Raw genomic sequence first — 13,963 nt, 5'->3', positions numbered from 1 at the left:
CCCCCCTTTATCGTAATTTTCGGTCTAGTAAGGAAGAAGTCGATAAAAAATATCACACGTTCCCTAAGAATGATTTAAAAAATTAGAAACGAGACGTCGAAAAATTGTTAAATTTTATATTTACATTGTTTATCGCGAAGAGTGTAGTGAAGTAAGAAATACGTATAAGTATGTACATTTATTTGGCTTAATATCGCGGTACGTTAAAAAGGGACTCGATTTAAGCATTCGAAAAGAAATTTGACCACCTCGGAGGTATTTAGACCTTATCATTTACTTCCGGTGAAATTTGGAAGACCGGGAGGTCCAATAAGGCCACTGGCATCGAATCTTTCTTTTTTTTTCTCGATTCGAACTAATCAATAATAAATTATAGGGGGATTCACTACATGTCTCCCCTAAGGCAAGTTCCGACCCTTGCGCTCAATTGGTCGCAATTCTTAAAGACCTTAATTGGTGCGGAAAATTATACCTTATTTCAGCAACCCCAACGACTTAGTTTCCACCCCCATTCATACTCATCGCTTTTTGGTGCCTTCCATTGGTTTTTCTCCTCGCATACATTTTTAACGACTCCAAAGGGGCACTTTATCGCCGATCGTGACCGCGCCTTTTATTGCGCTGCTCCGCCATCTTGGCGAAATCTTTTAAACTCTTAAAAATCATTAAAAATGGAACAGGGCGTTATACATGATGAAGTAATAACCTGATTTAATATACTTTAAGAGTAAATATAATATTAAATTACATATGTGTTCGTGTATCAGGTTTTATTGCAGTACAAATTAAAACTGCAGCGAACAGACGAGACGCTTATTGCGCTTCTCCGCCATCTTGGTAAAATCTTTCAAACTCTTAAAAATCCTTAAAAATGAAAGGGGACGTTATACATGATGAAGTAATAATCTGATTTCATGCACTTTAAGAGTAAATTCAATATTATGTTACATGTGTGTTCGTGTATCAGGTTTTATTGCAATACAAATTAAAACTGCAGTGAACAGAAAAGACTCTTATTGCGCATCTCCGCCATCTTAGTTACGGTTCGGTTAGTTCGATAAAACTGAAATCTGCATTAATTTACTACACATTTGGTGTATCCCCAATATATAGGAAAGCAAGGCAGTCCATTAAACCTTCTTCAGTATATAAAAGGAACTCTTTTTCTTTTTAACTGCACTCTTATTGTGTTTGGTCGTCCTCTTCGGCTCCGCCACAATCAGTGGAACAAAAGTCTCATTTCATTCCGAAAGTTTGGGTTCATTCGAAACCTTCTGAAGATATTCCGTCCTAACAGCTGACATTCGTGTAAACTTTCGCTTCTCAACACGGTTGCTTGTTTCTTTTTCTGTGACGTTGCGGCAAACGAGGGATCTAAATCCGTTTAACGTGTATACGCCTTGGAGGAAATGACAATGGTAATGATGGTTCCACATCAGTCAAAAAGTAATGCAGATTAAGTGGAAACGTGTAGACCTTTCCTTGCATATACAAGATAATTAACCATTACTAAAATATAACACGTAAAAATACTGCCGTTGTGTGATTGCACGTTTGTCAAGAATACTAACATCAGATATATAATTCGTTGATTTATGATATATGATCGTTAAATTATAAGTCCTTTTATTTTTATCAATATTCTTTGTAAAGTCGTCTCATAAAATAAAGGATCCGCTTGACCATTTCTACCATTGACATAAAAATTTCACTATAATATTAATATCCGATTTCAAAGCACCATTTCGTGCTTGTAAATCGAATATATATACTCGCTCACTGGGAATTCTTTTTGATGGCTTCTGGCATTTTTATTACTTGCTCTTTAAATGACCAAACCAATTACTGCCTCCGGATGCCAGAAATACCCGATCTCGTCTGTCCCCATAAAATCCCCAAAACCACAATCTGCAGAATGGTCCTGAAACATCATGCATTCCGAGAAAGAATTCAAAAATAGAGCAGAGTGCTCTCATCGTGGCCGAAACGTCTGTTAATCTTTTATTCCGATGTTAAGGTGAAGTGAAACACATTATATTGAGTATTGTACCAAATGGCATCCTCCACGTGTCGTTTTCGTACAATAATTATAAAGAAATCGAAATAAAACTCCAGAAAACCCCTGGATTCATGGTTTCTGAGGCCCTAGTTGACTGCAGAGGGACCCCCTGCGCCATCTGTGATTTCCACGTCAACTAAATTTTCACTCCGAGACCTCGTCTTCCCATCGTTTTAGCACAGAGGCTCATAAGACACTTTTTTTGCCTTTATCCCGTTAAAATACGAGTTTCTCGATTACCAGAGTGTTCTAAATTCTCGTAAAATTGTCCTGACCCTTTCGTTTTTTATATCAGGGCCTTCAATAATTGTATGTCGATCGAAATATGAGAGCTCGACGGCATTTTCGTTCTGCAGTCAACTAGGGCCCCAGAAAGCATGAATCCAGAGGATTTCTGGGGTTTTACTTCTATTTCTTAACAATTATTGTACGAAATCGACAGGTGGAGGATGGCAATTAGTACAATACCCAATATAATTCGACACAGCTGTCAATATAAAAACCAAAGTCTTCAACGTAGGTAGTTAGAAAAATCTTCTTTATCGACGTCTATCAAGTTCCTCTACATGTTTCACTTAACCTTAAAAGATCGCAGAGATCTCTTTGACCGACCCTCCACTTCGCAAAAATACAATGAAAAACAGGGACAAAAGGAAGCGAGAAAATAATCTCGCAGGGGAATACGAAGTGTCGATTGTAGGGTTAATCGGTGCCGTAAAGGGCCGAGTTTTTCCCCTAAGAGTCTTAATAGTTTCGCCTGGGTGGGCAGGACAGAAACGAGATATGTTTATTCAGATGAGGCGGGGACGTACCGTCTTAACGGTGGCCGAGGAAAAAAGAGACAGATCCGCCACTCACCGGTTATAAACAGAAGATATACATTATCGTCGTTCTCACAATCCATTAAATCTGGCATGGAAATGTGACAAGTGACAAACATTCATTTTAAGGCGGGACTAGACAAGGAAATTGACGGAAAAACTGGCTAAAGAGAGAAAATGGATTTCGGGAAGTGCACTTCTTAAGGCGATATGAAAGAGACATTCTATATATATATTCATGTAAATCATTCATTTCATATATATATATGAAACGTTAGAAATGTTTATAAAACTTTTCTCTAAACTAGGTGCACCTTTATTATTTAATAACGGACGCCTAAATATTAAAATTGGTAAAATATCCTTATTTCTACACTATCTAAAATTTCGGATTTTAAGTAATTTCTATAAAGATGTAAAATTTAATAACGGACTCCTAAATATTGACATTGGTAAGATATCTTTATTTTTATACTAAGATTTCGGATTTTAAGTAGTTTCTATAAAGATATAAAATTTAATAACGGACTCCTAAATATTGACATTGGTAAGATATCTTTATTTTTATACTAAGATTTCGGATTTTAAGTAGTTTCTATAAAGATATAAAATTTATTAACGGACTCCTAAATATTGAAATTGGATATCCTTACTTTTATACTAAAATTTCAAATTTCAAATTTTAAATAATTAACCCCGCAGGTGCCACTTTCATATCACCTTGAATTTTAAATGTTGATGAAATAATGTTAAGGACAATTATTCACAACGGTGCTTGTATCTACGATTTATTCAGTATTTACAAGTAGTTTCAATAAACATTAAAAATGTAATACCGGACTTGTAAATATTGAAATCGTTAAGATATCCTTATTTCTACACTAAGATTGCAAGTTAAGTACAAATGACGGGAAATGTTCAGTCAACTTTCCGATCGGGAAATTCGGGAAAAAGGTAAAAGAATAGAGTGCAAGGAAAAAGGAAGAGAGACGGAGCGCGTAAGCAAGAGCAGAGTCGTACACTGTACACTAATATTACATCCCTCGGCTGACAGACGTGCAGACTTTAAAGCCCAAGACTAATAAACAGTCAGCAGTCATCCGGTCTCTGCTTTCTGTACTCCGATGCACACAAGTGCCCGTGCTTTCATATTGTGAGTCGGTAAAAGAGGGACGCTTCGAAAATATCACCATATCCCCCATTTGACGTCGAATTACCTACGGATAAAAAATCATCTAGTCTATAAATCATCCAAATCAGCCATCTGAAAAAACCTCCGACTTACTACACGACTACATATCCCACAAACAGAAAACTCCTTACAAAATAACAATACCGATTGAAGGTCTTCATGTCTTCAATAACATCGATTGTTTAACTTACATCTTTACTTAGGATTTATGTTTCGTTCTTCAAAATCAGTACGAGGAAACGAAGGAATGATTTTTCGACTGGGAAGAACTTTAATCCACTAATTTATAGCTGATTAATCGGTATTTGTTAAGGTTTATTTAACGCCGAAAGAAAGATGGCGTCGCAGCTCGTCACGTGACCTTCCGATAGACCGATGTATATTCTTAGACTTTTGTTAAATTTTAGTTTTTTAGATTAGTAGGGGGAAATAATGAGAGATTAATGATTCGGTTGACTCGCACTGATGAGATTAGATGTAATCGGATTTTATAATTATGTTTTTAGGGTTGCTGCAATGAGGGTAATGGGAAAAAAACTGCTTTTCTGGACACTTACAAGCTCTGAGTAAAATTGCTACTGTCGTCTTTATCTAAGGGGTAAAGAAGCCAAAAAGAGAAGGACTCTGATGGAGGGGTGCTGAGCACTATTAACACCTAATGAAAATTAGCTTTCGTCAGTTGATTCAACGTTAAATCGGTCCTGTCTTGTTACCAGAGGGAAAGAGAGACCTCCATTGCAGTCGCAGTTAAAACGAAATTCTCCTCTCACTGATTTCCCTAAAATTCAGTAAAATCACGATCCCATTTTGCAACCTCGATTTTTAAATCTAACAACGTTAATCCTCTGAGGTTAAAATAAAATCCTGATAGTACTGCTTCATTTACGAATATTACAGATATTAATGCGTTTCGATTCCTTCTACAAGCTTTTTTGCGAACGGAAAGTCGGACGTATTTATTTTTGGTAAATAGGCCTCCAACGAGTTTTTAAATTTAACATTTAATATTCATTGAAATATACCGTGGATTTTATATCAGCTTAAAGTTAATTCATTCGGATTTTCCAAATTATATTTCCGCGGATGATAAATTGATATTTTCTTTCTAATCACTTGTCGGGGATTTCATCGAAAGAAATCGGCATTAAAGGCAATTACTTTATCAACTTCTTATGCTCCGTCGGTAAAAGTAGTGCCACAAGTTTGAGTTTCATCGAAAGCCTAACTTATCTTTTCACTGACTTTATCTACCGTTGTCAATGAAGTATTAATTAACATCAGTCGATTTTAGTCCGTTTGAGATAGCAGCGCCTTTATTTTAAACTATTCTGTAGGTGTCATTTTGTTTATTTCTTTTTAAAGCATAGAGTAACAGAAATGAGTTGGAAGATTGCTCACGGGCAGGGTCGCGCGATCGCGTCCTGCATCCTTTGATAATATATTTAATCACAAGAATTTAAGATTAGTTATTGAAAAGGAAACGTGTACAATGTGCAATTGATGTTCAACTTCTCCGAGATAGCATGTGATCATACAATTAATATATTAACGAAGAAGTCAATAGGTTAAAACCTAACCTCTATATAACGATAAAGTGAAAAATGGAGCTTAGCGAACAGGAATTAGAGTTAATTCGTCAGGAGATTATAAATAATATCCTCCAAGTGACCGCTCTGATTCAGGTATATTTCTAACCTCGAAAAATATTTTTCATGCGTGTAGTATTTCAAAAAATATAATGGCATAATTGTCCTTAATTTGTAGGATATTCAACAATGTGCAGGGCCTAAGGAATTGCTCAATGAATTAAATATTGAAGGGCGGGCAAAGATAGCTCTTTTGAGATCGAGTATTAATCGCCTGGCGGACGTTGCCGAGAGTGAACGTAAAGAAAAGAAGAAGATGGAATTGTTATTAGAAGTGGATGATCACAGGCAACAATTGACCGCTGCATTGGCAGCTTTTCGGAAAGCTAATGTGATCAGTGCTTGCGTCATCGACAAAATGGCAAAGGATGAACTCCTGTCTGTCCCTGAAGAACGGCAACATGTTCTTCGAAAGCGGCGAGATAAGCAGGGTTTGGTAAAAGCTTCAAGTCAAGTCACAGATACGCTGTTTAGCATTTCCAGAAATCTGGCCGAGACGGTACAGAGAAGTGCAAACACATTGGATACTTTAAGTAAGCACTAAATGTAATGTTTAAAATTCAGATTATTTCAGTAGTTTTTAAATTAAAACTTGTATTACCCACAGTAACGTCTTCGGACAAGGTGACGGGTACCAAAGATGAACTCGAGCATCAACAGCAAGTGATAGCGCAATCTGGAAAACTGCTGGGGAAATACGGTCGGCGTGAAGTCACAGACAAAGCTTTATTAATGCTCGCATTTGCTTTTTTCCTTGCCTGCGTATTCTACATTCTTCAAAAAAGACTTTTCTAAAGGTAAGAATAATGTGAAGATCAAGATAATAATCATCACAGCCATACATTATCAAAGTCTATCAGCTGCTTGCATATGATTTGATCCTGTAATAAAAACAAGCGATTCATTTAAATCTATATCCGTTTCAGCAGGTGCATATCACAGACGCATACAATAATCATACGTTTTTACAGCTGGTCAAAAACTCTTCCTTGGAGATGACTCCATCTTTGTCGAGATCCATCTTCTTGAAAAGTCTACCGACGTGAGTGTTAACGGTCTGCTGAACAGTTTCCGAGTGTCTCGTAACCATCTCATAAATGGCAGATACTATGACCAACATTTCGTGCCTTGTAATGAATCCATCGCCATTTAAATCATACATCCTGATGGTTCGTAAGTGTTTAATGTATACAGTACTTATTATTTTTTACCTATAATAATACCTACTGAATATACCGATCCAATCAATACATAACTAACCCAAATATCCAAGATAGTTTTTGATCTGCATTTCCCCTGACGATACGAGCGACTTCCATTAGCAGATCAGTAAAACTAATTACTCCATTGCCATCCTTGTCCAACGTTTTGAATACAATTTTTGCATACTTTGTCGAGTCACCCAGAGGGAATAACTTAGCGTACACAGATTTCATATCACTCGGAATCACAGCTCCTCCAGGACACTGCTGTTTAAAAGCTCTGTACAGTTCACGAACCTTCTTTTTGGAGAAACCAGTGCGATCCACCAACATATCTAAACATTCTGGTTCGACTCGAGCCCTTGGTCCGTTGAGGAAAAAATCTTCTAAGCCTCGATAACATTAGTATCGGTTTGAAAAATTTCCTAATGATAAATATCGTATCTTAATACCTTTATTATTTGCCCACATGTTCCGTAAGAAAGAAAGATCACATTTGAAACTCCATCGTAACACTTTTGAAGCTCCGCTGCACCTTAATAAAAAACCACTTTTCCTTCCTCAGGCGAGACAAGATCACAACGAAAAGTTCATCACCCGATATCTGAAATCCCATACTCACAATCTCATTAAGAAATCAGTTGGATACTCCGAAGCTTAGCGAGGAAGCATTTAACTCGAAAGACAGAAAATTCGATCGGAAGTCATCTCTAGAAACTGTCGGAATCGCGAATTGCACGCAACTGAGTCGAGCTAGATGTAAGTATGGCCGCTCGGAAAGTGCAGCTCCCGAAGTTCCTAGCCGATCAAAATATTTAGACGATTCGTCAAGCCGTTCCCCATAATGCCGAATAATCTCCTGGCTCTGCTGATTCGGAAACCTAATGAATCGAATTTCACGACCGGCGGAAACGCAAGACGAGGCTTCCAGGAAATCCCCGCAAGATCTCGGATGACGCTAAAAATGGACGCGAGACGTAAAAACGAAGAAAAAGTTCCCCGATGGATTTATATTCAGTACGTTTGCGATACTGCGTTCAGGAATCGGGTTCGCGATGATATCAATTTTCTGGGCACGCCTTTTAGCTGCTCCTTTATTATAATATATCGCCGGTATCGCTCGCGTAATGCCTACAAAGTCCCACCTGGCATACGCAATGAAACGTTCTTTTGTTCGCCTGAAAAATCCCTAGCGTCCACCCTGACCTTGTAAATTCCTCACAATATATTATTCTCGGTGACTCGTTACACTAACGCTTTTTCTTCGAATTTTTCTCGCACGATTTTGAGGCTACTCTTTTAGTATAGACACTAAGAGCTCTCATATTCCGATCGATATCCAATTATTGAAAGCCCTAATATAAAATAAAAAAGTGTCAAGACAATTTCACGAGACTTTAAAACACTCTGGTAATCGAAAAACTCGCATTTGAACGGGATAAAGGCAAAAAAAAAGTCTTATGCGCTTCTATGCTAAAACGATGGTAATACGAGGTCTCGGAGTGAAAATTTAGTTGACATGGAAATCACAGATGGCGCAGGGGGTCCCTCTGCAGTCAATTAGGGCCTCTGAAACCATGATTCCAGAGGATTTTTGGAGTTTTTCTTGGATTTCTTTATAAATATTGTACAAAAACGACATTTGGTGCAATACCCAATATAATTCGACACGGCTGTCGATATAAATACGAAGATCTGGAAGATCTCAACATATCACTGAAGCACTTTGCCATTTTTTAATCAGTCTGAAAAAATTCCAAATAACCAATTTGACTTTGTAAATTCTTATCAATGCATATATTTTGTCTAATTATGCTGGATTTGGGAGTTTTTCTTGATTTTTCTCGCCTCGTCTCGAGGCCGCTCCAGTTAATCCGACAAATATTTCGCCTCGATCCGATTGGCATTAAGTATGCGCAATACTTGGCCCTGACCGAATTTTCGTATCGGCTCCGAGGAGTTAATAACACCGAGCGATGTACAATCTTCATGAAGAGGAAGAAGAAAAAGCGAGAAAAATGAAGAATCAGTAGCGCCCGTTTATCGCTAACGCGTGGGAAAGCGCAACGGAGCAAAGTCGTCTTTAGGGTAGACCGGAGTGCGAAACTTTCTCTGTCGATCACTATTTATAGGCGGGTCAGCCTGGAAACCGGGTATTACGGCATTAGGAAAATAGTAATAATAGTGGGCCCACTGTAATAGGTCGGATTAGGTGTAAACTGGACCTCCGTTTAATTGCTCGCTGTAAATCATTCGCACACTCGTCGGTAGACATCCATGTACGTAGACTAGACGAAAAACTTGTATTAATAGTTTACCGTCTCGCGTGATTACCTATTACGACATGTACAATTTTACGACTTTTTTTTTAATGCCGATTTTTAGGCTCAGAAGCGGGTAATTACGTGGCAGGGTCTCGTGGGGTATTTTAACGATATTTACACTTAGGAAGTATATACGTCGAGCTAAAGAAATGTTTCTTCTAACAGTACCGAGGAAATATTTCCTTGGCCCGACGAGTAATGATTTAACGCTAATAAATTGTCGCCGAAAGAAGTAGGATTTTTTTTTTCCTTCTTTCTTTTTCTCTTCGGAGACGAATGATTGAATCACGTTCAAAAGCGTCACGCACGAGAGTCGTGAGTGTTTTACGAAATTCAGTCGAGGATTAAAGACCTTCCTCAAGTTTAAGTTCATTGTTAAGCGGAGTTGTTGAAATGTACTTGGCGTCGCGCTCTACCGAGACAAAGAATTCGTTCGCCCCATTTTTTTATGAGACTTTTTATTTACCGACTAACGAATAACTAATCCACTCTCTTTGCGCTTTGCTGTAAAAAAAAAAAAAGAGAACAAGCATCGTTATGTATGGAATGTTACAATTGTCCAGGTTGCAAAATTGTAAGTAGTTATTGTGACACTTGTAACATTCCCTCTTGCAATTAGGCGTATAGGTATTCAAGCAATGCGGTCAATAGTTAATTCTTCCTACGTCTAAGATAACTATTCTCAGGATTAGGATTTCATTACGCTGATAAAAGCGCGCTTGTACTAATTATTTAACACCTCGAGGCGAAGTACAATTAAGCGATCGTGGCCTGTAGGTGTCTATTGTCGTTTACATAGAGCTTATCAAGCATTGAATTTGGTTATCTGTATTCCGAGATTAAATTTCTTCATTCGCCGAAGGACAGGCGGTGTCACGGTTTCAAGGGTACTTTTTTTTCTTCGTCGACTTTCTCCGTTCTAAAAATGATACATGAACAGGATTTAAGTATTCTTTAAATATTCCACCTGTATTGAATTGTAAAACAAGGCTTTGATGAAATATTCCGAGAAGCGATAAGCAAGAAACTCGGTTGAGTTTCCGGCCAAATACATTTAGTACGAGAAGCAGACGACCTAGTATCTTTACGTCAATTATGGACCTCTATTAGTGACCTAACATGCTTTTTCCCTTTGTTTGCCAACTTAACAGCAAACAGTAGTTTTTTTAAACACTCCTTAAATCATCTCATATATCAACGTATGAATAATATGTTAGTTACAAATATTTCGCCGAGCAAATAACTCGATAGAGTTTCCGAACAAATGCATGTCGAACGAGAAGCGGACAGCCGAGTATCTTTACGTCAATTATGGACCTCTAGTGGACTATAATTTTTTTTTTTTCTTGCGCTCATTTCTACAAAAGCGAAACGTCGGATCTTTTAAACGTGGACAGTGTGCCCTTAAAAAATTACGACGTTTCGAGCCGCCATGGAATCGTTTAGTCCTCTCGACTCGTCTATTTTTCCGGGAGGCAGGGCTTCTCTTGTATATAAAACAGCCGGGATAATTCAGCATCCCTCCACTCGTTGAGTCGAGCCTAAGTCGAGCTGGTGCTTTTAAATGGTCGACTCGAGTTGCCATAATCGCCGGAGGAACCTTGACTGTCATTCCTCTTCTCCGATCGGGCCAATCGGTCGTGAAAGAAACCGCGGCTTTTAACTCTCTGTACGAGAAGTGCACTTGCGACTGCAATCTCTTCCAGTGAGTATCTCCACTTCTAAGGTGATAACTAGTCATGTGATTAAACTTCAGCCAGTGCGGTGGAACATCTCTTATAAAAAGTGTCCTCACCTTAAGGTGAAGTGAAAGACGTCGAGGAACTTGATCGACGTCGATAAAGAAAATTTCTCTAAATACCTACGTTGCCGACGTTGGTATTTATATTGACAGCTGTATCGAATTATATTGGGTATTGTACCAAATGACATACTCCACCTGTCGTTTTCATACAATAATTATAAAGAAATCTATGTCAAACTCCAGAAATCCTCTGGATTCATGCTTTCTGGGGCCCTAATTGACTGCAGAGGGACCCCCTGCGCCATCTGTGATTTCCAGGTCAATTAAATTTTCACTCCGAGACCTCGTATTCCCATCGTTTGGCATAGAAGCGCATATAACACTTTTTTTGCCTTTATCCCGTTCAAATGCGAGTTTATCGATTACCAGAGTGTTCTAAATTGTCGTAAAATTATCCTAGCCCTTTCGTTTCTCATATCAGGGCCTTCGATAATTGTATATCGATCGAAATATGAGAGCTCGACGCCATTTTGTTTCTGGTCTGGGCTGAGTTAAAGAATTTTTTTTTTAATCCAAATTTTGAATGTGTCAGGACAATTTTTAGATGATCAGGAGTTATGCGTCAAAGTTTCGGACAGTTTGGATCCAATACCCTTAAAAAAGAAGTGTTGTATTAGAATCGACGGATTAAAAGGGGCTTCACCTTATAGCTCCAATTTTCATGCAAAAATATCCAAGATGGCCGCGCGATCCCTCGTTTAAGAGGACGTTTCTCGCTGCTTTTTCAACGTCTTTTCTTTCGCGAGTCTTGCTATTTCATTAATATTTATTAACGGGAGAATTCCAAAGTTTGAGGAGCGACGCGTGAATCCGGCTTTCCGCTCTAATGAAAGAATGACGAGCAAAAAACTACGGGAAGGCCACCGCTGGCCACCAATAATACGACGCCGGTGTTCAGAAAGTGTGAAGCTTCCAGGATGAAAGTATCTGTCAAAAGTAGATGACGATTCTTCGTGGATTCGAGAACCGTGCCTCGCCGGGACTTACTGCCGAGAGAAAAATGAGCAGAAAGTCGGATAATCGAAGAAGGTGCGAGACAATTTTCCGTCCTTAAGGTGAAGTGAAAGCCCCCCGTTAAATTCGTCGACTCTAATAAGACACGTTTTTTTTTAAATTATCGGACCAAACCCGTCCGAAACTTTGACAAATGATCATCTAAGAATTGTCCCGACACGTTAGAAATGTGGATCTTCGAAAACCTTGACCTTGAGAATTAAATCCTGCGCGCGCATCCTGTCGCTATCCTGGAAGAGCTTACATTCTGGTCCACGAAATCGTTACGTATGTTACATACATCTTTACATTTTAATTATGCTACGTAAAGTGGGCCTGGTTAATTGTTTGTCGTGTCAATTGTCACGGAAAAATTCGATGATGGTAGAATTCCTTTCTGGACTATCGCGAGAAGTTCCGGCTGGTCTCGTTCAATCTCAGAAATTTTCTAGATTTACTCTGATCAAGCCTAATTTTAATTCCATCGTATATACTAAAAAGCGCCCAAAATTTCCTTTAAGTTTAGGCCTAATTTTAATGACATTGCATCCATGATAAAAACCGCTTAAAATCGTCTGATTACATTTCTTTCCAGATCGCCACGAGAAGCCTTGGCTGATAACGCTCGTACCGTGTCAAGAGTTCAAGGCCATGAGGGTGATAATGGTGTTCCTGGCCTTGATCGTCTGCGTCATGGGAGCGCCCTGGCTGGATCTCGTCTTCGGAGGGTCGCAAGATTATCGCTATAACCAGAGACAGAGGCATCGTCAAGGAAAAGGCGGAAAAGAACGGTGGAAGGAAATCTGCAGGACGATTAATCCCGACAGCTTCGCCTATCCAGGACAACCGCCCTATCTTTCGTCTCCAGTTTGTCCCTGGTGAAGCATTTAAACCATGAAGTTGTATAAGAAGATACAACGCCAAGTATTAAAATCATCCCTACCGTAGTGTTCCAAGATCTTCAGATTTTTCTCCGCTCTAGCGCCGAGAGCGCCCTCACGCTGAAATTTTGCAATTAATAGTCATCGACTGCTATCAGGTCCGCTAGTCTTTATCGCGTTAAAACCATCACATTCTGTATATCATCCGCGGATTGTCGTTTCGCTTTTCGTACCTTAATTGCAAAATTAAAAACGTTTTGGGTTATTTACGTCCCTAGGAGATGTTTCGGTTACGTATATCGGAGTTCCCTAGTTATCCGCAAGCGGCGTTCGCGTCGTTAGATCAGCGAAAAAGTCTGAGATTCTGGGTCCCGATTTTGGGGCCACTTTCTGTGAAACCGACCATTTGCGTTACGTCTACTTATACTACTTCATGATTTAAACGATCTACGAGAATTCTGACGCATTCCGTCTCCTACGCCTGTATATATAAGTCTTAACTTTTATAAACGGAGGTTTTATTGTAACAATCTCGTAGACATTACGTCTTAACGACTACTCTGCCTTATCACCGGGTCGCCGGGAAATCGGCGATGGTTCTACGTATATTCTTACGTAATGAACTGACGCACCGATAAGGCACCGTTCAAGATCGATATTTAAACGATACTTCATGATACGATGTGTAATTGCCGTCCCTCGTTCCGACCGACAGGGAAATTGAATGATTACTTTTGCATGATGCGGACTTAACAGCGATCTGTTAATTATTTTACATTATTTAACATGGCTCTCGTACGTATTGTGTGTACGTTCGGGATTACATTCCTGTAAGTGAGGATTATCCAGGATTTTCTCTATGGAAGATGAACGCTAGGAAAAAAAGAATTCCTTCAGTGTAATGGGGAAGTTTTCAGCGGCGATCGATTTCCTACCTAGGTACTTTCAGACACTATCAGAACTGTTTAAATAAATTTAAATCATAGGACCCGTCGTTTCAGTGTAATTCGTATTTTTACCTGTAAATCTAGAGGTACGACT

At 38.9% G+C, this 13,963-nt stretch overlaps 2 protein-coding genes and 1 long non-coding RNA gene across 10 annotated transcripts; 1 reads left to right on the top strand and 2 right to left on the bottom strand.

The window, feature by feature from the left end:
- Positions 1-3,639: 3,639 nt before the first annotated feature.
- On the bottom strand, positions 3,640-6,407 carry LOC105703732. Its single transcript, XR_001104388.1, has 2 exons — positions 6,324-6,407; positions 3,640-4,097 (listed from the first exon to the last, which is right to left on the bottom strand). It is a non-coding gene; the product is annotated as an uncharacterized LOC105703732 (long non-coding RNA).
- LOC105703729 (vesicle transport protein SEC20) lies at positions 5,467-13,910 on the top strand. 4 transcript variants are annotated; one of them, XM_012432324.1, is made up of 6 exons: positions 5,467-5,754; positions 5,837-6,251; positions 6,326-6,515; positions 6,690-6,891; positions 7,486-7,679; positions 12,637-13,910. In XM_012432324.1, exons 1-3 carry the CDS (start codon positions 5,674-5,676, stop codon positions 6,511-6,513), a joined length of 684 nt encoding a protein of 227 aa, XP_012287747.1. In that variant the 5' UTR covers positions 5,467-5,673; the 3' UTR covers positions 6,514-6,515; positions 6,690-6,891; positions 7,486-7,679; positions 12,637-13,910. The 4 variants fall into 4 exon arrangements, with proteins under 4 accessions (XP_012287747.1, XP_012287749.1, XP_012287748.1 ...); XM_012432326.1 differs by lacking the exon at positions 7,486-7,679 and having other exon boundaries at positions 6,690-6,760; XM_012432325.1 differs by lacking the exon at positions 7,486-7,679 and having other exon boundaries at positions 6,690-6,887.
- LOC105703731 (calsenilin) lies at positions 6,472-7,634 on the bottom strand. Of its 5 annotated transcripts, none has more exons than XM_012432328.1 (5): positions 7,543-7,634; positions 7,373-7,455; positions 6,979-7,306; positions 6,680-6,881; positions 6,472-6,599 (listed from the first exon to the last, which is right to left on the bottom strand). In XM_012432328.1, exons 1-5 carry the CDS (start codon positions 7,548-7,550, stop codon positions 6,549-6,551), a joined length of 672 nt encoding a protein of 223 aa, XP_012287751.1. In that variant the 5' UTR covers positions 7,551-7,634; the 3' UTR covers positions 6,472-6,548. The 5 variants fall into 5 exon arrangements, with proteins under 5 accessions (XP_012287751.1, XP_023287691.1, XP_012287755.1 ...); XM_023431923.1 differs by having other exon boundaries at positions 6,979-7,303; XM_012432332.2 differs by lacking the exon at positions 7,373-7,455 and having other exon boundaries at positions 6,979-7,345.
- Positions 13,911-13,963: the final 53 nt, after the last annotated feature.

The sequence above is a fragment of the Orussus abietinus genome, unplaced genomic scaffold (assembly GCF_000612105.2).
Source record: "Orussus abietinus isolate OABI.00-Male unplaced genomic scaffold, Oabi_2.0 scaffold43, whole genome shotgun sequence".
Taxonomy (NCBI): Eukaryota; Metazoa; Arthropoda; class Insecta; order Hymenoptera; family Orussidae; genus Orussus; species Orussus abietinus.
Note: the sequence above shows the minus strand (reverse complement) of the source record. Positions and strands in the feature narration are given on the sequence as shown.